The following is a 27,574-nucleotide window of genomic DNA, read 5'->3' as shown; positions in this document are numbered from 1 at the left end:
CAGGAGTACGTCTTTAAGCCCCGCCTCCCAGCTGATCAAAATCGTTAAGGGCACGATAGAATTACATCATGCCTCCTGACCAATCAGAGAGAGAGAGGGCATGGTTTCAAAATTTCACTATTTGGATGTCTCTGCTGTAAATCCAGTACTGTTCTCTAGCAAGGAGGAAAGCTTTCTTGTCCCCCTGAAATGTCGACGTGATCTGTTCAATGATCGAACATTTCATGCTAGAAAAGGAATGGCCTACTTCAGCCCCATGACTAACTATTTTGCCTTTGACAATGAGGGCTTTTTGAAGTGATTTGATATTGTTGAATATTTTTGAACTCTCATGTATTAAATTTGCACTTAGCACTTTGGGTAATTTTATAGCACTTTATAATTCATTTGAAAAGTTACAAGCACCGATCTGATTTAATATAAAACATACTCAGGGCCGGACAGTATGATGTATGTGGGCTATTCTTGCTGTGCACTCTAGGGTGCAAATATGCGTGAATATACCCTGGTAAAGCACAGTTACTTACCGTAACAGGTGTTATCCAGGGACAGCAGGCAGATATTCTTGACTGATGGGTGACGGCACCGACGGAGCCCCGGTACGGACAATTTTAGAGTGATTGCACTCTAAGAACTTAGAAAGTTCTAGCTAGGCCGCACCGCGCGTGCGTGAGTGCCTTCCCGCCCGACGAAGGCGCGCGGTCCCCAGTTAATATAAGCCAGCTAAGAAGCCAACCCGGGGAGGTGGGAGGGATGCAAGAATACCTGCCTGCTGTCCCTGGATAACGGTAAGTAACTGTGCTTTATCTCAGGACAAGCAGGCAGCATATTCTTGACTGATGGGTGACCTCCAAGCTAACAAAAAGCGGGATGGAGGGAAGGTTGGCCATTAGGAAAACAAATTTTGTAAAACAGATTGGCCGAAGTGTCCATCCCGTCTGGAGAATGCATCCAGACAATAGTGAGATGTAAATGTATGAACTGAGGACCAAGTAGCAGCCTTGCAGATTTCCTCAATGGAAGTGGAGCGGAGGAAAGCTACAGACGCTGCCATAGCTCTAACTTTGTGGCCCGTGACAGAACCTTCCAGTGTCAGGCCCGACTGAGCATAACAGAAAGAAACGCAAGCAACAAGCCAATTGGATAGAGTGCGTTTAGATACCGGATGACCCAATTTGTTAGGATCAAAGGACAAAAACAGTTGGGGAGATGATCTGTGAGGTTTAGTGCGTTCAAGATAGTAAGCCAAAGCACGTTTACAGTCCAAGGTATGCAGAGCCTGTTCACTTGGATGAGAATGAGGCTTTGGAAAAAATACAGGTAGGACTATGGACTGATTAAGATGAAAGTCAGACACAACCTTAGGGAGAAACTTTGGATGTGTACGGAGAACAACCTTATCATGGTGAAAAACAGTGAAAGGTGGATCGGCCACTAGTGCATGTAACTCACTGACCCTCCTGGCAGAAGTGAGAGCTATAAGGAAGACCACTTTCCAAGTAAGGAATTTGAAATGCGCTGTGGCCAAAGGTTCAAAAGGAGGCTTCATTAAAGCGGAAAGAACCACATTGAGATCCCAGACCACAGGAGGGGGCTTGAGAGGTGGTTTCACATTGAAAAGGCCCCTCATGAACTTAGAAATCAAAGGATGAGCAGAGAGGAGTTTTCCATGAATTGGCTCATGAAAGGCAGTAATAGCACTAAGATGAACTCTGATAGAAGTAGATTTGAGACCAGAGTCAGACAAGGAAAGAAGATAGTCCAACACCAGTCCCACTGCTAGAGACATGGGATTATGGTGATATAAGAGACACCAGGAAGAAAACCGAAACCACTTCTGCTGATAACACTGAAGCGTGGCCGGTTTCCTGGAAGCAGCAATGATAGAACGGACAGGCTGAGAAAGGAGTGAGTGAGCTGAAGTCAGCCCGAGAGATACCAAGCTGTCAGGTGCAGAGGCTGTAAGTTGGGATGAAGTAGGGTCTGCTGACGCTGAGTAAGTAGAGAAGGAAACAGTGGAAGAATTATGGGTTCCCTGGAACTGAGTTGAAGTAGAAGGGAGAACCAATATTGCCTGGGCCACCGTGGAGCGATGAGAATCATAGTGGCTTGTTCCCTCCTGAGCTTGAACAATGTCCGCAACATGAGCAGTAGAGGAGGAAATGCATATAGAAATAGATTGGTCCAATCCAGGAGAAATGCATTGGGTGCCAGACGGTGAGGAGAGTAGAGTCTGGAGCAAAACAGGGGCAGCTGATGATTGTGAGGAGCTGCAAAAAGGTCCACTTGAGGAGTGCCCCATTGGGCAAAAATGGACTGGAGAGTCAAGGGGTCGAGAGTCCATTCGTGAGGTTGGAGAATTCTGCTGAGATTGTCTGCTACTGAATTCTGTTCTCTTTGAATGTAGACAGCTTTCAGGAATAAATGACGAGCTGTCGCCCAAGACCAAATCCGTTGGGCTTCCTGACACAACAGGCGAGAGCCCGTCCCTCCCTGTTTGTTGATGTAGTACATTGCAACTTGATTGTCTGTGCAAAGAGTACTTGAGGAAAGAGAAGATGTTGGAATGCCTTGAGAGCATAAAACATCGTTCGGAGTTCCAGGAAATTGATGTGGTTCCAAGTTTCCAAGTTTCCAAGTTTAATTCGATTTTGATTAATCGCTTTTTCTTAATTCAAAGCGATGTACATTAAAAATTACATTAAAACATGATATTACATTGAGGAAAGTGGACTAAACTTAAGACAAAAAATGACAATACTGGAAACATAAGGGAAAGAGCAGGCAAGAAGTTACAATATAAAATAAAGATGGGAATCACATTTAGGGAAGGAACATGAGGAAGGGGTGAAGCTTGGTCCTGAAATTGATTTATGATGAAATTAATAATTAATTTAAGAAGGCATCATTGAATAGAAAGGTTTTCAGGTTACTTTTGAATATCTCTAGATTGACTTCTTGTCTCAAGTGGAAAGGTAAAGAATTCCAGGTTTGGGGAGCAGTGACGGAAAAGATATATTGGCGTCTTGTATTTATGATTTTAAGAGATGGAATTGACAGTAGATGTTGATCGGTAGATCTTAATGTTCTAATCGCAGTGTAAGGAATTAATGATTTATATATAAAAGCCGGAGTTTTGAGAGAAAGAGATTTGAAAGTAAGCAAGCTGAGTTTGTAAATGATTCTGTGAGTAACAGGAAGCCAGTGGGCTTCCTTAAGAAGTGGAGTGACATGGTCGAATTTTTTGGCTTTAAAGATAAGCTTGACCGAAGTATTCTGTATAATCTGTAAACGTTTGATTTCTTTTTGAGCTATGCCTTTGAAGAGTGCGTTACAGTAATCTATCCTGGATATGATGAAAGAGTGGATGAGAATATTAAGTGAATTATTGTTAAGAAATTGTGAAACAGAACGAATTTGTCGAAGTCTAAAGAATGATGACTTAATGATATAGCTGATGTGGTTATGAAAGGAAAGTTTACGGTCAAAAATGACGCCTAGTATTTTAATATTATCTACCTCTTGTATAGGATGATCCTTGATGGTAATAGGAAATTTGAGCTTTGGGTTATCTTTCCAAGGAAAGAGTAATATATTAGTCTTATTGATGTTTAGTGCGAGTCTATTGTTATTTAGCCAAAGATGTATTTTTTCTAATTTTGCATTGATCTCAGAAGTATCTGAAGGATTATCAATATCAATAGGGTGTAAAAGTTGTATGTCGTCAGCGTAAGCGAAGACATTAAAGCCTATAGATTGGCATAAGGTTAGAAGGGGGGCAAGAAATATATTAAATAATAGTGGAGACAGTATGGAGCCTTGGGGGACGCCATTAGTTGAAGTAAAAGTGTTAGAAGTAGAGTTGTTAAAAGAAACTGAAGAGGAGCGATCAGAAAAATATGATTGAAACCAGGAGAAAACTTGATCTGTAATTCCTATTGAATGAAGTCTGTGAAGTAGAAGTTCGTGATCAATTGTATCGAAGGCGGATGAAAGATCTAAGGAGATTAATAGAACGGATTGATGATGGTCTAAGAAGTAATGAATTATAGTGGACATGCCTATTAGTGAGTGTTCGGTGGAATGATGTTTCTTTTCCTGGGCAATCCAAAACCCTTGAGTTTGGAATTCGTTCAAGTGAGCTCCCCAGGCATAAGGGGATGCGTCTGTGGTGATCACAAAATGATGAGGAGGTAGATGGAACAGCAGACCTCTGGATAGATTTGAAGATGTCAACCACCAAAGAAGCGACTGTCGAAGAGACGAGGTCACAGATATGTGTTGTGAGCAAGGATGTAATGTAATGTAATTTATTTCTTATATACCGCTACATCCGTTAGGTTCTAAGCGGTTTGTAGAAAATATACATTAAGATTATAAATGAGAAGTAAGAAGGTACTTAAAAAATTCCCTTACTGTCCCGAAGGCTCACAATCTAACTAAAGTACCTGGAAATTAATAAAGAAGAGAAAATAAAGATGGTTGAAAAAAGAAAAATTCTATGTGAACTTATAGGATGGAAATTAAACTGACAGTGAAAAACTGACAGTGAAAAACTGTATGAAAAATACATATGGAATGCAGTTAGAGAGGGTAGGTTACAATCTATTTATGGTATTTGTTTAATTGGAAGGTGTTACGGTGGGTAATTTGGGGGAAGGTTATCTGAAGGTAGGTGAATCTTCTGGAGGTAAAAGAGGAGGGGTTAAGATATTTGGATAAATTTTTTGAAAAGCAGGGTTTTGATTTCTTTTCTGAATGTTTTGAAGTTGTCTGATATTGTCATAAGATTGGAGATGGAATGGTTGATTTTTGCTGCTTGTGTTGCCAGAAGGTTGTCAAACATTTTCTTGCGTTGTGTGCCTTTGAGTGGGGGGAAGGCGAAAGGGTTCGAGGTTCTTCTGTGTCTTGAGGTGGAGATTTGGTTTAAGCGGTTGTTTAGATAGGAGGGGGAACAGCTGTGTAATGCTTTGAATATCAGGCAGTGGAATTTGAATTGGATTCGTGCTTGTATGGGTAGCCAGTGAGAATCTAAGAAGGCAGTTGTTATGTGATCATATTTTTTGAGTGAGTAGATCAATCTGAGGGCAGTGTTTTGTATGGTCTGGAGTTGTTTTATCATAGTGGCTGGACAAGGAAGATATAGGGAGTTGCAATAATCCAGCAGACCTAAGACTAGGGATTGGACGATTAGTCTAAATTGTGCTTGGTCAAAGAATTTTCTGATTTTACGGAGATTTCTCATGGTTAGAAAAGCTTTCTGGGTTGTTTTGTTGATCTGGGGCTGCATTGTGCAACATCTATCTATCGTAACTCCTAGGAGTTTTAGTTCGGGTTGTATTGGGTATTTGGTATTTTTGATTTTCAGTTCAGTGATGGTAGGAGTTTGGGCTTTTTCGAGCAAAAGGAATTTTGTTTTTTCAGAATTTAGTTTTAGTTTGTGATCCATCATCCATTTTTCTACTGTGTCTAAGGTTGTTTCTAGCTTTGTTGTGGTGGTGGTCTCTGATGGGTTGAAGGGGATGATTATGGTGATGTCATCAGCATAGCTGAAAGATGTGACATCTAGGGTATCTAAAGTGGCTCCTAGGGAGGAGATAAAGAGGTTGAAGAGCGTAGGTGAGAGAGGTGATCCTTGTGGAACTCCGCAGGGATTTGTCCATGGTTCTGATTTGATATCATTGTATTTTACCCTGTAGGTTCTAGATTTGAGGAACCCCTGAAACCATTTGTAGACCTTGCCTGAGATTCCTATGGCGTCGAGAATTTGTAGTAATAAGGTGTGGTCAACTAGATCAAATGCTGCGGAGAGGTCTAATTGTATTAATATCATTTTTTTTCCTTTACTGATGTGTTGTCGGGCTGTATCTAGTAATGTGACAAGTAGTGTTTCTGTACTATGGTTAGTTCGGAATCCTGATTGTGAGGGGTGGAGTAGGTTATGTTTTTCCAGATATTCGGTGAGGTATTGTGCCACTAGGCCTTCTATTATTTTAACGTACAATGGTATTGAAGCGATAGGTCTGTAGTTGGAGGGGCTATCTATTGGGCCTTTGTGATCCTTTATGATTGGAGTGATTAAGATCTCTCCTAGGTCCTGTGGGAATTGGCCTTCTGTCAATGTGGTTTGAATCCATAGCATGAAGTTGGTTTTGAATGTGGTGGAGGCGTTTGATAATATGTAGGTGGGGCAATTATTTAGGTCACTGGAAGCATGGCTGTATTTATTGTAGAGTCGGTTCATATCCGACCAGACTAGAATTGGGAAATCGGACCAGCTTCTGTCTGCTACGATGGCTTCGCTAGTTGATGGGTTTGTTGTTATCTTTTCTAGATGGGTGTGTGTGTTGATGAATGTAGATCTGATATTGGTGATCTTGTTTTTGAAATGGTCTGCTAGGTGGATGGCTGTTGGTGGGTGGATACCTTGGGTGGAGAGGTAAGGTTTGGTATCTGTGAGGTTCTTTACTAGATTAAATAGCTTTTTTGTGTCTGGGGTTTTTTTGCCTATCATTTTGGAGTAGTAGGCTTTTCGTTTTTCCTTGAGTTTGGTTTTGTATTGATTAATTTGGTATCTCCATGCAGTTTTAGTGTGTTCTAAACTCTTGTTTTTTTTCCGTCGCTTGCGACCACTGGGTTGCTAGGGTCCATTGAGGAGTACGCAGGTGGAGACGTGAGAAGGGGGTGACATGTACTGTGGATGCCATGTGCCCCAATAGCACCATCATGTGATTGGCAGAAATGGTAATCTGTTGAAACACCTGCCGACAGAGATGAAGGATGGTCTGAAGGCAGTTGGATGGAAGAAACGCCCTCATCAGAACAGTGTCCAGAATGGCTCCAATGAATTGAAGGCGCTGGGTCAGAATAAGGTGCGACTTGGGTAGATTGATTTCGAAACCCAACAGTTGAAGAAAGTGAATGGTCTGGTTGGTGGCAAGCAGAACCGCCTGAGGAGAATGAGCCTTGATCAGCCAGTCGTCCAAATAAGGGAAGACTTGAAAATTGTGAGAGCGGAGATAGGCCGCTACCACAATCAGACACTTGGTGAATACCCTGGGAGAGGAGGCCAGACCGAAGGGTAGCACCTTGTACTAATAATGAGTTTGATTGATGAGAAAGCGTAGATATTGCCTGGACATCAGATGGATAGGAATATGTGTGTAAGCCTCTTTTAGATCGAGGGAGCATAGCCAGTCGCCCTGAGTGAGAAGAGGGTAGAGGGTGGCAAGAGAGAGCATCTTGAACTTCTCCTTGACCAAACATTTGTTGAGATCTCTGAGATCTAAGATTGGTCTGAGGTCTCCGGTCTTTTTGGGAACTAGAAAGTACCGGGAGTAAAATCCCTGACCTCGCTGATCTTGAGGAACTTCTTCGATGGCATTGAGAAGAAGGAGGGATTGAACCTCTTGAGCGAGAAGGAGGGACTGAAACTTGTTGGAAGCAGACTCTTTTGGCAGGCCTAACGGCGGAGGAGTCTGAAAATTGAGGGAGTAACCGTGGGCTATGATAGAGAGCAACCACTGGTCAGTGGTGATTACTTCTCATCGAGTCAGAAAAATGTTTAGTCGACCTCCTATGGGCTGTGGAAGAGGACATGAGCGAGGAAGACTGGCAATGCCCTGGAGAAGCGAGTCAAAAGGGCTGAGTCGGTTTAGGCTGAATAATAGGCTTTATGGCAGGCGGCTGTTGTTGTCGAGCCTGTTGTTGCTGCTGACGTTGCCTCCGAGGCTGAGGCTGAATCGGCCGAGCAGAAAAACGCCTCTGATATGACGTCTGCTGCCTAAAAGGACGAGGAGGAGGGGGTTTCTTTTTGTTTTTCAATAAAGTATCCCACCTCGTCTCATGGGCAGAAAGCTTCTGAATGGTGGTATCCAGAGATTCACCAAACAGCTCATCACCCAGGCAGGGAGCATTGGCAAGGCGGTCCTGGTGGTTCACATCAAGGTCTGAGATGCGAAGCCATGCCAATCGTCTCATCGCTACAGACATAGCAGTAGCTCGGGATGTCAGTTCAAAAGTATCATAGATGGAACGGACCATAAACTTCCTGAGTTGCAAGAGACTGGCAGTGCATTGTTGAAAAGCAGAAAGCTTGCGGTCAGGAATATATTTTTGAAAAGTGGCCATCTGCTGGATAAGATGTTTCAGGTAAAAGGAGAAGTGGAACACATAGTTACCTGAACGGTTGGCCAACATAGCATTTTGGTAAAGTCGTTTACCAAATTTGTCCATAGCCTTGCCCTCTCTGCCAGGAGGGACAGAGGCATACACACTAGAGCCTGCAGATTTTTTGAGGGTTGACTCCACCAGCAAAGATTCGTGTGGAAGCTGAGGTTTGTCAAACCCTGGAATAGGAATAACTTTATAAAGTGATTCCAATTTCCTTGGAGCTCCTGGAATGGTAAGAGGAGTTTCCAGATTTTTGTAAAAAGTTTCCCTTAATATATCATGAAGGGGTAACTTTAAAAATTCTTTGGAAGGTTGGTCAAAGTCCAAAGCATCCAGGAATGCTTTTGACTTTTTAGAATCAGACTCCAAGGGGAGAGAAAGGGTGTCTGACATCTCCCTCAGAAATTTAGTGAAGGAAGAGTGCTCTGGCTTATTAGCAGGATCCTGCACCGATGGGTCAGCCTCATCAGATGAAAAATCCTCCTTGGTACCGAGGGGATCCTCGGAATCATCCCATAAATCAGGGTCACGTACCGATGGAAGACGGCCCTGAGATAGTGGAGTAGAGGATTCGGTATGCCTGGTTTTGCGTACCGATTTGCCTGAACGCATCGACACCGTACCCGGTGACTATAAAGCGGTACGGGTGTCAGAGAGTGGTACCGGATCAGAGGCCGAGTGAGCCGTACGTCGAAGAGACTTTGGCTCTGCCGATAAAATAGGAATAGACATGGAAGAGGCAGATTTAAGCGGTGCCGATAACGTCGATGCCGACAACATAGGCTGGTCGACGATCGGTACCGTAGGCTCAGTGGGGACCGACACCGGAAGGTTCGGAGTTAGCAGAGCCGGGAGCAGGTTTTGTAATTGCTCCTTAAGCTGGACCTGAAGGATGGATGCTATATGCTCATCCAGAGACGGTCCCGATGGCACCGGTACCGCTTTTTTCTTGCTCGGTACCTATGGTGCAGTTCGACGCTCAGGCCAAGTCGATGCCGATGAAGAGGCAGTGACTTCTATGGGAGCGGAGCGTTTGTGGGGCTGGCACGCAGTCTGCAGGACTTGGCTCACTGCTTGTTCGACTGGCGGGCCAAGAACAGTAGGGGATGGCTTTTTAGCCGGCTTACCTACAGGGTGCGACACCGACGATATCTCTTGCGGTGTCGAAACCACCGGTGTCGACTTAGAGGAAGTTGCCGGAGTCGATGCTGGTGGAACTTCCATAGCGGCACCGAAAAGAATCCGCTGTTGAATCTGGCGATTTTTCAAAGTTCTCTTTTGAAGATAACTACAGCGGGTGCACGTGTCTGCCCTATGTTCCGGACCCAAACACTGGAGGCACCACTTATGCGGGTCGGACAAAGAAATAGGGCGTGCACACTGCTGACACTTTTTAAAACCCGGTGAAGGGGGCATGAAGGGAAAAACGGCCGTAGCAAAATCGAAGCCCGAGGCTTCGATGGTGCCAACAGGCCCTGCCGGGGCCGACCGAAAAAAGTCGAAAAAAAATACTTTTTTTTTTTTTTTTGAAATTTTATCAAGAAATTAAGAAAATAATAAAACGTGAAGAAATTCACAAGAAAAAATACGCGAGCGGGAAGGCGAAAAAAGAGAATCCAACAGCCGTTGGAAACACGCGTCTTCTTAGCTCCGCAGAAACTAAGAAACTGGGGACCGCGCGCCTTCGTTGGGCAGGAAGGCACTCGCGCACGCGCGGTGCGGCCTAGCTAGAACTTTCTAAGTTCTTAGAGTGCAATCATTCTAAAATTGTCCGTACCGGGGCTCCGTCAGTGCCGTCACCCATCAGTCAAGAATATGCTGCCTGCTTGTCCTGGGATAAACTCCTTATTGACTCGTGAGACGTTCCCATGAACTGATTGAATGCCCTGAGTTTAAAACTCTAAATTTATGTACAAAAACGGTGCAATGTCTTAAGTGCCCATTGAGAGCAAGTCTCTTTTCATTGGTATACTCTTTCTATACAGCCTAGCATCCTTCTGACTACAGCCGCCACCTTATCACACTATTTAGATGCCTTTAGATCCTCAGAAACAATCACAAGGTCCCTCTCTCCATCTGTACTTTATCAGCTTCTCACCTCCCAGCACATATGGTTCCCTCGGATTTCTACTCCCCAAATGCAACACTCTATACTTCTTCGCATTGAATTTTAGTTGCCAGACGCTAAACCATTCTTCCAACTTTTGCAGATCCTTTTTCATGTTTTCTATTCCCTCCAGGGTGTCCACTCTGTTACATGGTATCATCTGCTAAAAGATTAACCTTACCTTCTAACCCTTCAGCAATGTCGCTCACAAACATGTTGAATAGAATTGGTCCCAGCACCGAGCCTTGAGGCACTCCACTACTCACCTGACCCTTCTCTGAGTGAATTCCATTTACTACTACCCTCTGGCATCTGTCCCGTCAACCAGTTTCTAATCCAGTTCACCACTTTGGGCCCTAACTTCAGCCCATGGAGTTTGCTGAAATCTAAGTAAATAACATCTAGCGCATGTCCCGAAAATAAGCCCTAGATTGATTTTCAGGGTAGGGCTTAATATAAGCCCTACCCCCAAAAATAAGCCTTAGTCGCTAGCAGCTGCGCTTCCCCCCACTCCACAGCCGAACCCCCACTGACCCTCCATCCTTCCCTCCCATCTGAACCCCACCAACCGTGAGCCATAAATACCTTCCTCCAGAGCAGCATTGGGCCAGCAGCACTCTAAATAGGCTGCTTCGCGGTTTTCTCACTGGGGAATTCCGTCTTGCATCACTGATAATGTCATCAGTAATGCAACACACAGAAGGCCTTGGGTTTAGAGTGCTGCTGGCTCAATGCTGCTCTGGAGGAAGGTATTTATGGCTTGTGGTCAGCGGGGTTCGGATAGAAGGTCAGCGGGGGTTCGGCAGGTGCTAAAGGATTCTGCTGCACAAGGGATGGGAGGGAGGGAAGGATGGAAGCTGGGCAATGGTTCTGCTGCAGAGGGAAGGCACAAGGGGATGGGTGAGAGGGGAGGAAAGATGTTACAAATGTGGGGGAGAGAAAGGAAAAAGGAAGAATTGGGGTGGAGAGGAAGGGAGAGATGATCATGTACATGAAAAAAATAAGCCCTATCCGAAAATAAGACCTAGTGCATTTTTTGGGCCCCAAATGAATATAAGACACTGTCTAATTTTCTGGGAAACACGGTAGTAAACCCATGTTGCCTCAAATCTTGTAATCCATTAGATTCTAAGAATTTAATTATCCTTTCCTTCAGCAATGTTTCCATTATTTTTCCAATAACTGAAGTGAGGTTTACCGGCCTGTAGTTTCCCGCTTTATCTCTACAACCACTTTTGTGAAGAAGGACCACATCCGCTCTTCTCTAGTCCCGCAGAAGTTCTCCCGTCTCTAAAGTTTTATTGAACAAATCTTTAAGAGGACCTGCCAGAACCTCTCAGAGCTCCCTCCATATTCTTGGATCGATCCTGTCCGGTCCCATAGCTTTGTCCACCTTCAATTTTTCAAATTTTTCATAAACACTTTCTTCCATAAACGGTGCAGTATTCATTCCATTCTCAGGTGTAACTTTGCTGACCAATTGCGATACTTCTCCATGTTTTTCTTCTGTGAACAATGAACAGAAGTGTTTGTTTAGTGCATTTGCTTTTTCCTCATCACTCTCTATATAGCGGTTCGTACTTTCTTTCAGTCTTGTAATTCCATTTTTTGTCCTCCTTTCACTAATATACCGCAAAAAAATTTTGTCTCCCTTTCTTTTATTTATAGCCATTTGCACTTTCGCCAGACTTATCTCTCGCTTGACTTCTTTCAGTTTCATTCGATATTTCTTTCTGTACTCCTCTTTTTGAGTTTTTAAATATTTCACGAACGCCAATTCTTTTGCCTTTATTTTTTCCGCCACTAGTTTGGTGAACCATATGGGTTTTCTTCACATAAAGGTCAGTAGCTCTATTTATTGCACCTTTCGACCTGGACCACTGTTTTTCCACTTCACTTATGCCTTCCCATCCAATCAGGTACACTCTCATGGTACACACGCTTGAAATCCAGGACTTTTTGAGTTTTGTGCGGCCATCCTCCTCTTTGGCTGTTAAATCAAACCAAACTGACATTAGAGACACTTTCACCATTTGTGAGCACCAGGGGACAGCCCTAAAGTACACAGTGGTGCATTTAAAATAAATCAGAAAATACATTTTCACTCAACTCAGTAAAACTTTACAATTCACTACCAGATATAGAAAAAGGAAACGTATCTGGGCTTTAAAAAGTATGAAGAAGTTCCTGGGGGGAAAATCAAGACTTTTATTAAAATAGGCATTGGGAAAGTAAATGGTTATCACTGGGCATAGGCAGCATGGAATCCAACTATTTTTTTAGGATCTTGCCAGGTACTTGTGACTAGTGATTAGCCACTGTCAGAAACGGGATACTGGGCTTGATGGACCTTTGGTCTAACCCTATATGGTAATCTTTTACACATATTTGAATTTTGGAGGATAGCAACCAATGTTGCATTTATTTTTAGGTTTCTTAATTCTTGAAGGTACTCATGTGCCCGGAATAAAGTCACATAGCACAAATGACATCACAAACATCTGATTTTATGCTTTATATAAAGTTATTTGACTGATGTTATTTTATATTCTAAATTGTTTAATTTTTTGAATTCTTATCTTTGCTCTAGCCTGAATCATAAACTGTTTATAAGAACTTGCACCATGAGCCAACTTTTTTGCATTGGTGCCCCCTCCCCCCCTCCCACAATCTAGTATCTCCCTGTCTCTCGTCTCCCCATTGGTTCAGGGTACCGATGATAAAGGGTGCCAAAATTCCAGTCCATCATCTATCCCTCTAGAAGTTTGAAGATAGACCAGACCAGACTGGGATTTTGGCACCCTTTATCATAGGCATTCTGAGCCAGGGCCTCACTGGTCCTTAGGTTAAACCGACCTTGGTTATGCCATATGTTGATAATGGTGTATACTGTAATAAGATGGTATAAGACAACAGAAAAAGTAGACTGAAAACCCACCTTTTTGACATAGCTTTCAATCCTTAGCCCTACTCCTCTGCCCTCCAACCCAGCCCACTGATTAACCGTTCCCCTTAACTATATCCATGACATCCTGTTTGTCTGTCTTGCCTGTTAGATTGTAAGCTCTTTCAAGCAGGGACTGTTTTCTTACTCTTTGCGACTCTGTGCAGCGCTGCATGTGTCTGGTAGCGCTATAGAAATAATTAATAGTAGTAGTAGTAGAAAAAGACCAACTTGGCTCACCCAGTCGGCACAGTTGAGATTCTTCCATTTTGGGTATTTAATTCATTTTCTATCCCGTTCTCCCCAATGAACTCAAATATGGGTGAGCTCTTCGAGTTGACACCATTTGGAAAGGACCCATCTCCAAGACCACAATTCCCCTTTTAATCTTACAAATGTGAACCTGAACCTTTAACTCTTCTCCCACCCTCTGTCCTCCACATCATTTCCAAACATTCTCAAAATCAATTTATGTATCAAGTTCTACTGTCTGGCATGCCACCTCAGACCTTGTCTTCTTCCTGTTCTACTTTCATTAAACCAACATTTATGGCTCCTTTTACGAAGGCGTGTTAGGGCCTTAACGCATGGAATAGCGCGCTCTAAAATGCTGCGCGCTCTAGCCACTACCGCCTCCTCTTGAGCAGGTAGTAGTTTTTTGGCTAGCTTGCACTAATCTAGTGCATGCGCTAAAAACGCTAGCACACCTTCGTAAAAGGAGCCCTTAGTCTAAAATAGAGGCCCTTCCCCTCCACATTACTAGAAATCATGGTCATTGCAGGTTTCTTAATGCCTTCATACAGTGATATTATCCAGGGACAGCAGGCAGCTATTCTCACATCCCACCCTCCTCCCCTGGGTTGGCTTCTCTGCTAGCTATCTGAACTGAGGAGATGCGTCTGATGTCGGGCGGGAAGGCACTCGCGCATGTGCAGTGCGGGCGACTCGAAACTTCGAGTTTCTTCAAGCAAGTCTGCTTGTGAGGCATCTGCATCGGGGATCCGTTGGATCACGTCACCCACTTGTGAAAATAGCTGCCTGCTGTCCCTGGATAACACCTGGTAAGTAACTGTGCTTTAAGGTCTGCAAAGGCTTTAACTTCCCCTTCATCAATAAATTGGCCAAAGCATTTCAAGCGTTTTGCCTCCCATTTTTTAAAAAATTCCCCCCTCTCTCCCTGGTATAAAATCCCGCTTATATAACATAGGAGAAAAGAAGATACTTTTTTCTCTTCCCAAGAGTTTTTTCCTCGTACTTTTCCAAATTCTCATAGAACATCTACTAAAAGGATTAATTACATTAATTGAATCTTTTTCTTCTACCCATGGTATTTCAATTCTTTAATGCCCTCTATCCCTTCTAACGCTTCTTGCTCTACTGCTACCTATAGTTTAGATGGGTATGAATGCAATTCCACTATTGCTCTCAATTGTGCGGCTTTATAATAGTCCTCCCTCAGCCTTAGACTTAAACATTGCATTTCTTCCAACTCTTGGGCACTTTGCTCCCCATATAAATCTCAAAATCATACTATTCCATTTTTAGAAATATAATTTTGGGATTTCTATCGGTAATACTTGGAATAGATAGAGGACATGAAAACCGGCCAATCAGGTGGAGAAAGCTGCATCCAAGGCTAGACAAATGTGGGATTCATCCGTAGAGGTTTCGTCAGCCGGAGCCCCGAAGTCATAATGCCTTTGTACAAATCCATGGTGAGACCTCATCTGGAATATTGTCAATTCTGGAGACCACATTATCAAAAAGATGTGCGGAGAATTGAGTCGGTTCAACAAATGGCCACCAGGATGGTCTCAGGACTCAAGAACCTCCCATATGAGGAAAGACTGAATAAATTGCAGCTATACTCGCTCGAGGAACGTAGAGAGAGGGGGGACATGATTGACTCGTTTAAATATATCACGGGCCGCATCGAGGTGGAAGACGATATCATCTTTCTTAAAGGACCTTCGACCACAGAGGTCATCCGCTGAAAATCAAAGGCGGGCAATTTCTTGGCAACACCAGGAAGTATTTCTTCACCGAAAGGGTGGTCGATCATTGGAATGGACTTCCACTGCAGGTGATTAATGCCAGCAGCATGCTAGATTTTAAAAAGAAATGGGATATGCATGTGGGATCTCTAGCGGGATAAAGTCTGAGGGTGGGTCACTAGGTGGGCAGACTTGATGGGCTATAGCCCTTTTCTGCCGTCATATTCTATGTTTCTATGAACCTGGGGAGAATCATCATCTTTACTACCTCCATATGTCCTAACCATGGGGTCAGTGTTGGGACCGCTGCTGTTCAATATATTCATAAATGACCTGGAAATAGGGACAAAGTGTGAAGTTATAAAATTCGCGGACGACACAAAACTCTCCAGTAGACTCAGAACTGTTGAGGAATGCAAAGAATTACAAGGAGACTTCAACAAACTGAGTGTGTGGGCAAAAAGATGGCAGATGAGCTTCAATGTAGAGAAATGTAAAGTCTTGCATGTGGGAAGGGGAACCCAATGTACAGCTATACTATGGGAGGGAGGGTACTGAGGGAAGGCTGCCTAGAAAAAGACCTGGGGGTTTTGGTGGATAAAACAATGAAGCCGGCAGCGCGATGTGCAGCGGCCTCAAAGAAAGCGAACAGAATGTTGGGCATAATCAAAAAGGGTATCACTACCAGAACGAAGAAGGTTATTCTACCATTGTATCAAGCAATGGTGCACCCACATCTGGAGTATTGTGTTCAATACTGGTCGCCCTACCTTAAGAAGGATATGACGATACTCGAGAGGGTCCAGAGAAGAGCGACAAGGATAATTAAGGGCATGGAAAACCTTTCATATGCTGAAAGGTTGGACAAGCTGGGGCTCTTTACCCTGGAGAAGCGGAGACTTAGAGGGGACATGATAGAGACTTATAAAATCATGAAAGGCATAGAGAAGGTGGAGAAAGACAGATTCTTCAGACTAACAGGGCCAACAAAAACAAGAGGGCATTCAGAAAAATTGAAGAGAGACAGATTGTACAGGGCCATGGTGAGACCTCATCTGGAGTACTTGTGTGCAATTCTGGAGGCCACATTACAGTAAAGATGTGCGCAGAATTGAATCGGTTCAGCGGACGGCCACCAGGATGATCTCGGGGCTCAAGGGTCTCTCGTACGAAGAGACTGAACAAATTGCAGCTTTACACTCTCGAGGAACATAGGGAGAGGGGAGACATGATCGAAACATTTAAGTACCTCACGGGACGTGTCGAAGTGGAAGATGATATTTTCTTTCTCAAGGGACCCTCGGCCACCCTCGCTCAAACTCAGGGGCGGAAATTTTCATGGCGACACCAGAAAGTATTTCTTCACAGAGAGAGTGGTTGATCATTGGAACAAGCTTCCAGTGCAGGTGATTGAGGCAGACAGCGTGCCAGACTTTAAGAATAAATGGAATACCCATGTGGGATCCCTACGAGGGTCAAGATAAGGAAATTGAGTCATTATGGCATAGACAGGGGGCGGGTAAGCAGAGTGGGCAGACTTGATGGGCTGTAGCCCTTTTCTGCCGTCATCTTCTATGTTTCTATGATTCAAAACAAATGCTAGGAAGTTCTTCTTCACTCAGAGGGTGGTGGACACCTGGAATGCGCTCCCAGTGGAGGTGATAGGGCAGAGTACAATATTGGGCTTCAAAAAGTGATTGGATGACTTCCTGAAGGAGAAGGGGATTGAAGGGTACAGATGGAGGGTAACTATACAGGTACTAATGAATAGGGAATAAAGAATTTAGGTAAGGACAGATCATGAACCTGTGGGGCCGCCGCGGGAGTGGACTGCTGGCCACGATGGACCCCTGGTCTGACCTGGCAGAGGCAATGCTTATGTTCTTATAAAGATCTTATTCCATCTTTCTAAATCTTTTTGAATGTCCACTGCTAATGGTATATAATTTTGTTGAAACAAAAGTATCCAATCTACTCCCAGAATATTCCTAAATAACGAATAGGTCTCCTTACCCACCTCAAAGGCACTAATCTTTGTAGTTCCTTAATCCTCTCCATAGATGCTGATATATTCATCACCTATGACTTAGATAAATTGACCTTGAATCCTGATAATTGACTATATTCCCTTCCCCTAATGTCTTTAAGAGCCATTAAAGCTGGCTCAGATGCCTCTACAAAAGCCAAAATATCATCAGCAAACAGGGACAGCTTTTGTTCTTCAATTGCCACTTTTAGGCCTTTTATCTTTTGAGATTGTCTAATATTCTGTGCCAAGGGTTCTATAGTTAATGCAAAAATCAAGGGAGAGAATGGGCCTCCAATGGGCTATTATATAATGTAAATATCCAATCCCTAAACCTTTTACCAAGACTTATACTTCCTAACACTGCATCCATAAATTTCCATTCAACTCGGTCGAATGCTTTTTCAGCATCGACTGAGACTGTCACCCATTCTGTTCCTTCTCTTTTAGCTCTCCATACCAGATTTAACACCTTTGGAAAAGAAAATCTTTATTGAATAAGATTGTTCCCATGTCATTCTCTATTCAATATCACTCCTCTATATCCCTATGCCCCCCCCCCCTAAGTCCAATGGTATCCAAATTTCTAAGGCACTGTTATGCTATACATCAACTTCCCTTTCTTAATCCAATATACCTTTATTTCCTTTAAGACCTCAGAACCACCACTCCTCTGTCCCACACTAGGTGTCTTAACAGGGAGAATCACGTGGTGAACTTCTCACTTGTCTTGTTCATGATTAAAATAGATACATAAACCTTCATATTCATTGATTTTTTTATATAACTTATATTTAGTAATGGTGATATATCCGTGTCTCACAATGAGTTAAGCGGTAGGACCACTTAAGTCCAGCATCTTCCTGCCTACCGTGTTTCCCCGAAAATAAGACACTGTCTTATATTAATTTTGCGCCCAAAAAAGGCACTAGGTCTTATTTTTGAGGTCTTATTTTTTTTAATGTACAATAATCATCTCTCCCTTCCTCTCCTCCACCCCAATTCTTCCAATTTCCTTTCTCTCCCTCACATGTGCAGCATCTTTCTTCCCCTCTCACTCATCCCCCTGTGCAGTATCTTTCTATCTCTCCCTCCCATCCCCCTGTGCAGCAGAACCCTTGCAGCTTCTATCCCATCCCCCTGTGCAGCAGAACCCTTGAAGCTTCTATCCCTCCCAATCCCTGTGTAGCATCTTTCTATCCCTGCCACCGCGTACCCCACCCCTGCTGACCCTTCCATCTCTCCCTCCCATGCGAACCCTGACTGCGAGCCGAAATACATAGAAGGTGACGGCAGATACCTGGAAACAAAGGGTAGTGTCGACAGCACAGGCTGGATCGCAGCCTGCCCTTCTCGTCCGGGTGTTCCTCTGCTGCATCACTGATGATGTCCTCAGCAACGTGGCACAGAACGGCTGGGCATGAGAAGGGCTTATTTTTGGGATAGGTGTTATTTTCGGGGAAACATGGTAAGTTATGTCTGTCCAAGTTAGATTGTAAGCTCTTCTGAACAAGGACCATCTATAAATATCAAAATGTACAGTGCTGTGTATGCCTTTTAGCGCTATATAAGTGATAAGTAGTAGTAGTATTAATAAACTTGGCTGCATCTCTCAAGCATTCATTGTGGCAGGCTGTGTGACCCGAGGAACTAGGTTTAGTTAAAAAAAAAAAAACCCTGCTCTAATGCATCCCTGCTTATAGTTATTGTTTGGCCCCTCCCAACAAAGCAATCTTCACCCAGGCCTAAAACAAAAAAGTCCATAAACCAATATTAAGACGGACTTGGGGAAATCCACTGCTTATTTGTAAGATAAGCAGCATAAAATCTGTTTTATTCCTTGGTATCTTGCCAGGTACTTCTGACCTGGGTTGGCCACTGCTGGAACCAGGATACTGGACTTGATGGACCTTCCGTGAGTCCCAGTTTAGCAACTCTTATGTTCTTAAGCCCTTTAGTTGCCCAGTGTTTGAGAAAATATTGGGATTTTAGTGCTTGAAGGCTCACACAGTTCTGCCATATAATACTTCCAGTCTTATCTATATCATTCCAGAGGTACAGCTTCCAGAACAGGCTGTAGTATTTCAGGTGAGGTAACATCTATTTGTTTGTTTTATTTAGGTCCTTCAACTCTCATTCCTCTGGTTTCTGGTGCAGATTGCAGGAGTATCCTGCATGGAATGACTGTAACATCAAGAAAGTTGGTAGTTGGCTCCATCTGTTTTCTTAAAAAAAAACCCAACAACAATAAAGCACAGTGGGTGACCTTGCAATTACATCCTTAACACCAGTAACATCTGTTACGGTAAGTAACTGTGCTTTATCCCAGGACAAGCAGGCAGATATTCTCACAAGTGGGTGACCTCCAAGCTAACTAAAATGGGATGGTGGGAGAGTTGGCAACTTAGGAGAATAAATTTTGCAATACTGTTTGGCCAAACTGTCCATCCCATCTGGAGAAAGTATCCAGACAATAATGAGAAGTGAAGGTATGAACCGAGGACCAAGTGGCAGCTTTACAAATTTCCTCAATAGGGGTCGATCTGAGGAAAGCTACAGAAGCTGCCATTGCTCTGACCTTATGGGCTGTGACTTTACTGTGAAGGGGTAATCCAGCCTGGGCATAGCAGAATGAGATACAAGCCGCCATTCAATTGGAGATGGTACACTTAGAGATAGGACGCCCCAACTTGTTCGGATCAAAGGAGACAAAAAGTTGAGGAGCAGTTCTGTGTGGTTTTGTGCGTTCCAAATAGAAAGCCAAAGCAAGCTTACAGTCCAGAGTATGAAGAGCTGATTCTCCAGGACGAGAATGAGGCTTTGGAAAAAACACTGGAAGTACAATGGATTGGTTGAGATGAAACTCCGAGACTACTTTAGGAAGGAATTTCGGATGAGTGTGAAGAACCACCTTGTCATGGTGGAACACAGTAAAAGGTGGATCTGCAACCAATGCTTGAAACTCACTGACCCGTCAAGCAGAAGTGAGGCCAATGAGAAACACCACTTTCCAAGTGAGATACTTCAGATGAGCCTTGTCCATTGGTTCAAAAGGCGGTCTCATCAGTTGAGTAAGAACAACATTGAGGTCCCAAACCACTAGAGGTGGTTTGAGGAGGGTTGACATTAAAAAGTCCTTTCATGAATCTGGAAACCACAGGATGAGCAGAGAGAGGTTTCCCTTCAAGAGGCTGATGGAAAGCAGCAATTGCACTAAGATGGACTCAGATCGAGGTAGACTTGAGACCAGAATGAGAAAGATGCAACAGATAGTCCAAAACTGAGGATAAGGAGGAACATTGAGGCTCCATATGATGAGAAAAACACCAAGTAGAAAATCTAGTCCATTTTTGGTGATAGCATTGTCTAGTAGTAAGCTTCCGTGAAGCTTCCAAAACATCCCTCACAGATTGAGAAAACTGCAGAGGAGCTATGTTGAGAGGAACCAAGCTGTCAGGTGTAGAGACTGTAGGTTGGGGTGAAGGAGAGATCCCTGATGCTGTGTAAGCAGCGAGGGAAAAACTGGTAGAAGGTATGGCTCCCTGCTGCTGAGTTGAAGTAGAAGGGAGTACCAGGGTTGTCTGGGCCACCGAGGAGCCACCAGAATCATAGTGGAATGGTCGGATTTTAGCTTGACCAGCGTCTTTTGAATGAGAGGAAACTGAGGAAACGCATATAGAAAGAGATTTGTCCAGTCCAGAAGAAAAGCATCCGCCTCGAGGCGATGAGGAGTGTAGATCCTGGAGCAGAACTGAGGCAGCTTGAAGTTGTGGGGGGCTGCAAAGAGATCTATCTGAGGTGTGCCCCACAGAGAGAAGATGTGATGAAGGGGCGTGGAATGAAGAGTCCATTCATGAAGCTGCAGAAGACGACTCAAGTTGTCTGCTAAGGCATTGTCCGCCCCTTGAATGTAGACAGCTTTGAGGAAGGTGTTGTGGCGAGCTGCCCAATCCCAAACTTTCAGAGCTTCCTGACAGAGGGAGGCAGATCCCGTCCCTCCCTGTTTGTTGGCATAATACATCGCGACTTGATTGTCCGTGCGAATGAGGACTACACGGCCGTGAAGTAGATGCTGAAAAGCATTGAGAGCGTTGAAAATCGCCCTGAGTTCCAGGAGATTGATGTGACCCTGACGATCCGTACTGGTCCAATAGCCTTGAATACGAAGACCATCTAGATGAGCCCCCCAAGTGTAAGTTGAAGAATCGGTCGTGAGAACCTTCTGATGGGGGGGGCGTGTGAAAAAGTAAGCCTCTGGATAGATTGGAAGAGAGCATCCACCAGCGCAGACATTGTGTCAGAGCAGGAGTGACCTGGATGTGTCGAGTCAGAGGGTCGGAAACCTGCGTCCATTGAAATGCCAGGGTCCACTGAAGAATTCTGAGGTGAAGTCTGGCAAAAGGAGTCACATGTACTGTGGAAGCCATGTGACCCAGAAGAACCATTATGTGTCTCGCCGAGATGGACGGGCGAGAGGAGACTGAATGACAAAGATGGAGAAGAGCTTCCAAACGTTGTTGAGGAAGGAACGCTCTGAGTTGGACCGTATCCATAACAGCTCCGATGAATGGAAGAGTCTGAGAAGGCTGAAGATGGGACTTCGGAAAGTTGATTTTGAATCCCAGACTCTGCAGGAACCAGATAGTCCGCTGGGTCGCCAGGACTACTCCCTGGGACGTGGAATCCTTGATGAGACAGTCGTCCAGGTACGGAAACACCTGAAGATCATGGTTCCTGAGCGCTGCGGCCACCACAACCAGACACTTGGTGAAGACTCTGGGCGACGAGACCAGGCCGAAAGAGAGCATTCTGTATTGATAATGTAGATCTCCCACCCAAAATCTGAGGTATTGACAGGAGGCCGGATGGATAGGAATGTGAGTGTAGGCTTCCTTGAGATTCAGAGAGCATAACCAGTCGTTCTGCTCGAGGAGGGGATACAGAGATGCTAGGGTCAACATGCAAAATTTTTCTTTGACCAGAAATTTGATGAGCACCCTGAGATCCCAAATGGACCACAGATCGCTCGTCTTCTTCAGAACAAGAAAGTAATGGGAGTAAAACCCCTTGTTCTGCTGAGCCAAAGGAACTGGCTCGATGGCACGGAGCTGAAGCAAAGCTTGAGCTTCCTGAAGAAGGGCGGTCTGGGTAGAATTGGAAGGATACTCTCTTGGCGGATGTTCCGGAGGAACTTGATGGAACTGAAGAGAATATCCCTCCCGGACGATGGAAAGGACCCAGAGGTCGGTGGTAACAGTCGTCCATCAATGGTAAAAATGATGGAGACGACCTCCGATAGGGGGAAAAACGGGAAATGGCAGAATGACGGAGGTTATGCTCTTTTCCAGTCAAAAAGGCTGAGGAGCCTTAGGAACAGCAGGTGGTTGAGGCTTCTGCTGCTTCTGTGGATGTGGCCTCTTGACAGGCTGACGAATGGCAGAACCCTGTTTAGGTGGAAAATGCGTTGGTAAATCAGAGACGGGTGTGTAGGTCGAGGAGGGGCCAGTTTTGGCTTCGGACGAAGAATGGAAGCAAAGGATTTCTCGTAGTCTGAAAGCTTCTTGGTGGCCACCTCAATGGACTCATCAAAGAGGCCATTGCCAGCGCAAAGGATATTAGCCAGCCGGTCTTGCATATTAGGATCCATATCGATGGTACGGAGCCACGCCAGACGCCGCATGGCCACCAAGCAAGCAGTAGCTCAAACAGACAGCTCAAAGCATCATAGGAGGACTGAAAAAGCTGCAGCCGGAGTTGGGACAAGGATGCAAGGACTTCTTGATATTCAAATTGTGCTCGAGAATCTAGATAAGGCATGAACTTTTGAAGGATGGACAGAAAGAATTCAAAGTAGGTGATGAAATGAAAATTGTAGTCGAGGACCCTGGAGGTCATCATAGAGTTTTGGTAGATGCGTCGACCAAATCTGTCCATTGTTTTCCCTTCCCTTCCCGGAGGAACAGTGGCATACACCTGAGAAGGGTGAGAACGCTTCAAAGAAGATTCAACCAAAAGGGATTGATGAGACAATTGAGCATGGTGAAATCCCTTATGATGCACAGTCCTGTATCCGGAATCCAATTTGCCTGGAACAGCTGGAATGGAATAGGGAGTTTCCAGACAGCGGACAAAGGTTTGATCCAGAAGCTTGTGAAGAGGAAGCTTGAGGGATTCAGCAGGAGGTTGAGGGACATGCATGGTCTCGAGATACTCCTTGGAAAACTTGGAGCCAGTGTCAAGTTGAATATCCAAATCAGCTGCCATTTGGCGTAGAAAAGATGAAAAAGACAGCTGATCTGCCAAAGCCTGGCCTCGAGGACGTCGAGGCAGCATGCTCCAATGAAGAAGGTGATCTGGATGGAGAAAGAGAACTCACCGGATCTTCGAGATCCGGAAGTGAGAGGTTCGAAGCAGTAGGTGGAGAGTATTGAAGAAAAGGCTGCTTCCGATGAGGCGAGGCATGCCTGGATGAATGCTTCGAAGAATGCCTCAATCGATGATGCGAGCTGTGCCTGGAAGCAGGCCTCAACAATCGAGGAAAGCGTGTCCCCGCCGAAGCCCCCAGAGAATGGATAGGGCTGGAGGCTGTAGAACGAAGCAGAGGCTGTTGAGTGGATTCCCGAGGCACTCGCAAAGACTCTGCTCCTTGCATCGAGTGCACGGGTTCCAATGGAGGCATGGGCAAAGACTCTGCTCCTTGCGATGCATGCCGAGTTGCCAGACCAGATACTTGCAGGGACTCTGCTCCCTGTAGAGAGTGTGCATATGACTGAGGCACAGGAGGCAGCTCGACCTCCCGGGAGACCTCCGCATGCCCAGGCTGGATTTGTGAGAGAAGCTTCAGCCCCATGGTAGTAAAGAGATGAATGAATTGCTTCTCCAATAAGGTCTGGAACAAAGCCGGCAAGGATGGATTCGCATCTCCAACGGGACCACCTGCACGGGCTTTGTGCTCCCTCGAGGCAGTGTGAGAGTGTTTGGACTTAAAAGCCTTGGGCACTTTAAGCACTACCGGGGGAATAGGCTGCTGTGCTACCTGACCTGAAGAGACAGAGGAAGGCACTGCAGCAGGCATCGAAGACATAGCTGTTACAAACGAGGCAGGCCTGATGAGGCTCGGAGCAGAAGGTGTGGAAGCCTGGAGTGCATCAGATGATATCGAAGGCGAAGCACCCCTCGAGGACGAAAGCTCCATCGAACACTCCATACCGAAGAGCTGCTCCCACAAGATGCAATGACGCTTGAAAGCACAAGGCTTAAGTGTTGAGCAAGGCTGGCACAATTTCGGGAGATGTTGAGGCCCGAGACATAGAAGACAGCGTCGATGAGGGTCCATCAGGGAAATCGAGCGCTGGCACTTGGAACAATTTTTAAAACCGGTTGCAGGCCAGGACATAGGCTGAAAAACTCTGCCACAAGATCGAAGCCGCAGGGCTACGGCCATGTGGCCTGCCCGGTCGAACGAACAGAAGAAAATTTTTTTTTAAAAAAAGAGAAAATAAAGAAGAAAACCGACAATTCTGAGAAAAATAAACCCAAAACCGCGGACAAAGAAGGCACAAGTGAAAAACACTTCACGCAGAGAGTCGAAGATGGACTTCTCAGCTCCGCGGAAAAGTAAGAATTGAAGAGACGCGCCCGATGTCGGGCAGGAAGGCACTCGCGCATGCGCGGTGCGGGCGACTCGAAACTTCAAGTTTCTTCAAGCAAGTCTGCTTGTGAGGCATCCGCATCTGGGCTCCGTTGGATCACGTCACCCACTTGCGAGAATACCTGCCTGCTTGTCCTGGGATAAGGATCAATATCATTTGGAAGCAAGAGATCTTTTTCCTTATTTACAGGTGAAAAATTATATCCAGACATATAAGGAAATGGGTAAAGAAATTTTGAAGAAATCTGAATTTGAAAAGGAGATAGAGAATCCAGCTGTAAAAGGATGTATTGCTTGGTTATATAGAATTATACATGTTGATAAGGAAGTGAAAACTTCATATATGAAAGCATGGGAAAAAGATCTGGGGCAGGAATGGTCAATAGATGAGTGGGGGGTAATCAAAGTGCATCGTTTTCAAATTGCTAGAGCAGCTTCATTGGTGGAAAATGCTATTAAACTTTTAGTACGATGGTATATCACTCCGGTTTCAATTAGTAAATACACTAAGGAGGAACTGCCAAAAGGTCCAGAATTACTGGGAGCAGGTATTTTATTATATGAGCAAGTTAATCCAAATTCTATTTAGAATGAATGCTGAGATGGCATTGTTGGGAGTAGGAGTGGAAGGGTTACCATCAAATTTTATTTTAGTTTGATGAATCGCTTATTTAGTTTTACTAAGCGAGATACATTAATAAAAAATACCATTTAAAATAATGGGCTGGACAAATAGACTTACAAACCAATCAATACACAAGGTAAAAAGGGACAGAACTACAACTCAATGCTTTAAAATACAGAGGAGAACCATAAATGGAAAGAACATTAGGGAGGGAAAAGTGGAAACCTGAAGAACACCAATATAAAATTTGAGCATAATTTAAAGGTTAAAAGCATCTTTAAAAAGGAAACTCTTTACGTTATTTTAAAACGACTCAAATCATTTTCCTCTCTTACATGCTGGGGCAAAGTGTTCCAAAGTTGCGGAGCCATCACTGAAAACATATCATGTCGTCGAGTTCCAATAACTTTCAAAGATGGACTACTAAGAGCTTTTGATTAGTGGACCGGAGAGAAAGCGACTTGCTATAAGGGATCCTCTCAAACTAAACTTATGGACCTGGCATGTAGAGCTGCTCGATTGACATTGGCTCAGCATTGGCGTACCGCAAATATCCCTCATCCCTTTTCTTTTAAATTTTGTTTTTAATAATGTACTTCTTGACCCTTCCTTCCCCTTATTATCCTCAAATTCATGTAAGTACATGTCAATCATCTTTTTAATGTTCATTCCTCCCCTATACTATTATTATTTTACTTTTTATTTTAAATTTTAGCATTGTAAACCGGCCAAATACAAGTTGATGGTCGGTATATTAAAAACAATAAAACTTGAAAAGTATAGACTATCTGCCCTATTGTCAAATCAGGGACAAAATTTGGAGATATTTGGGAGAGGTATATTGAAATGGAAAAAGAAGCTATTTGAATTGTATATTTGGGAACCGGGGTCTCCTGAGTGGGAGTGTTTTAATTGTTGGGGGGGATAAGATGTGCTAATTTAGAAGTTTATTTTGAATGCATTTCATTTTTTGTATGGAGATTATTGTAAAAATTATTAAAATAAAGAATAAAAAAAAGGATTTTATTTTCCCTCGTGGGGAAAAGCCTGTTTTTTTAAAGCTAAATTAAGCCCCTTTATCTTCCTTCCTGGAGTGGATAGAGCGCCTAAAAGAAGGAACTGAGCGGCGGCAAAGTTCTCTCGCGATGGTGCCCGACTTCCTTTGCCCCACTCCGTCTTTAACTCATCCCCCCCCCCATGCCGGGGGTCCAAAGGAACGTGGAGGGTTGCGAGAGAAATCCAAATCCTCCCGCTTTTGTTAGGAGGGGGGGGGGGGCAGACGCCGAGGCACGGCGCCGCTGAGCGTTCATTCAGCGACACCCGGGAAGTCGGGCGGGGAGGATGTTGAGGGGGGGGGGGTTGGAATCGCAGCGTACCCTGCTCCTTCGGGATACGGACGAAGCAGTCCACCATGCCCTTGTACTGGTTCTCGGGCAGGATCTGCTTGGACGAGTGCTGCACCTGCAGCAGCAGCTTCACGCGCTCGATGGGCGCCACCGTGGTCTTGGAGATGGCCGCCGCCACCCCGCCGGCCAGCAGGTCCTTTCCAAACGACTTCAGGTCGAAGAGCTCCCCCATGTCTCCCCGCGCTCTCCCTTACAACGCTCCGAACGGTCGCGCGGCCTCGTGCAGCTTCCCGCCAACCGTCATTGCGCGCGCCGGCCAATCGGCGTCGAGAGGCCGCGGCACGTGACCGCAGCCCGCGGGGCTGAGGAAGGGCGACGCGAAGCGCCCTGGGATACTGGAGAGGCGCTGCCTTTTTCCCTTTAATGAAAGACCGTTTGTAGATTAATGCACATTAAATGGACTTTTACATCCATCCGTATATAAAGCTGAGAGACGTTAAGAAAAACTTCGGGGGAGGGAGGGGGGCTAGAGTTACGTCTGCTCGTTTGGCTGACATTGCTGCCTGGATGTCCTGCCCTCATCTGAAACGAAATATGGCCAAGACTGAGCTGCTCCTCCTTTCCCCACCTCTAAATCAGGGGTGCCCACACTTTTTAAAATGACCAACTCAAAATTATCTACCAACAATAAAATCTAAAAATAAAACAC

General features: G+C 44.7%; 1 protein-coding gene across 1 annotated transcript in view; it reads right to left on the bottom strand.

The window, feature by feature from the left end:
• Positions 1–27,125, bottom strand: part of SLC25A31 (solute carrier family 25 member 31) — a 145,588-nt gene extending 118,463 nt beyond the window's left edge. Inside the window, exon 1 of the mRNA XM_033938877.1 lies at positions 26,896–27,125. Coding sequence (XP_033794768.1) covers positions 26,896–27,097 — 202 coding nt within the window. The 5' untranslated portion in view covers positions 27,098–27,125. The remainder of the gene's footprint in view (positions 1–26,895) is intronic.
• Positions 27,126–27,574: the final 449 nt, after the last annotated feature.

The sequence above is a fragment of the Geotrypetes seraphini genome, chromosome 1 (assembly GCF_902459505.1).
Source record: "Geotrypetes seraphini chromosome 1, aGeoSer1.1, whole genome shotgun sequence".
Lineage (NCBI taxonomy): Eukaryota > Metazoa > Chordata > Amphibia > Gymnophiona > Dermophiidae > Geotrypetes > Geotrypetes seraphini.
The sequence above is the reverse complement of the archived record's forward strand: the minus strand, read 5'-3'. Positions and strand labels throughout refer to the sequence as shown.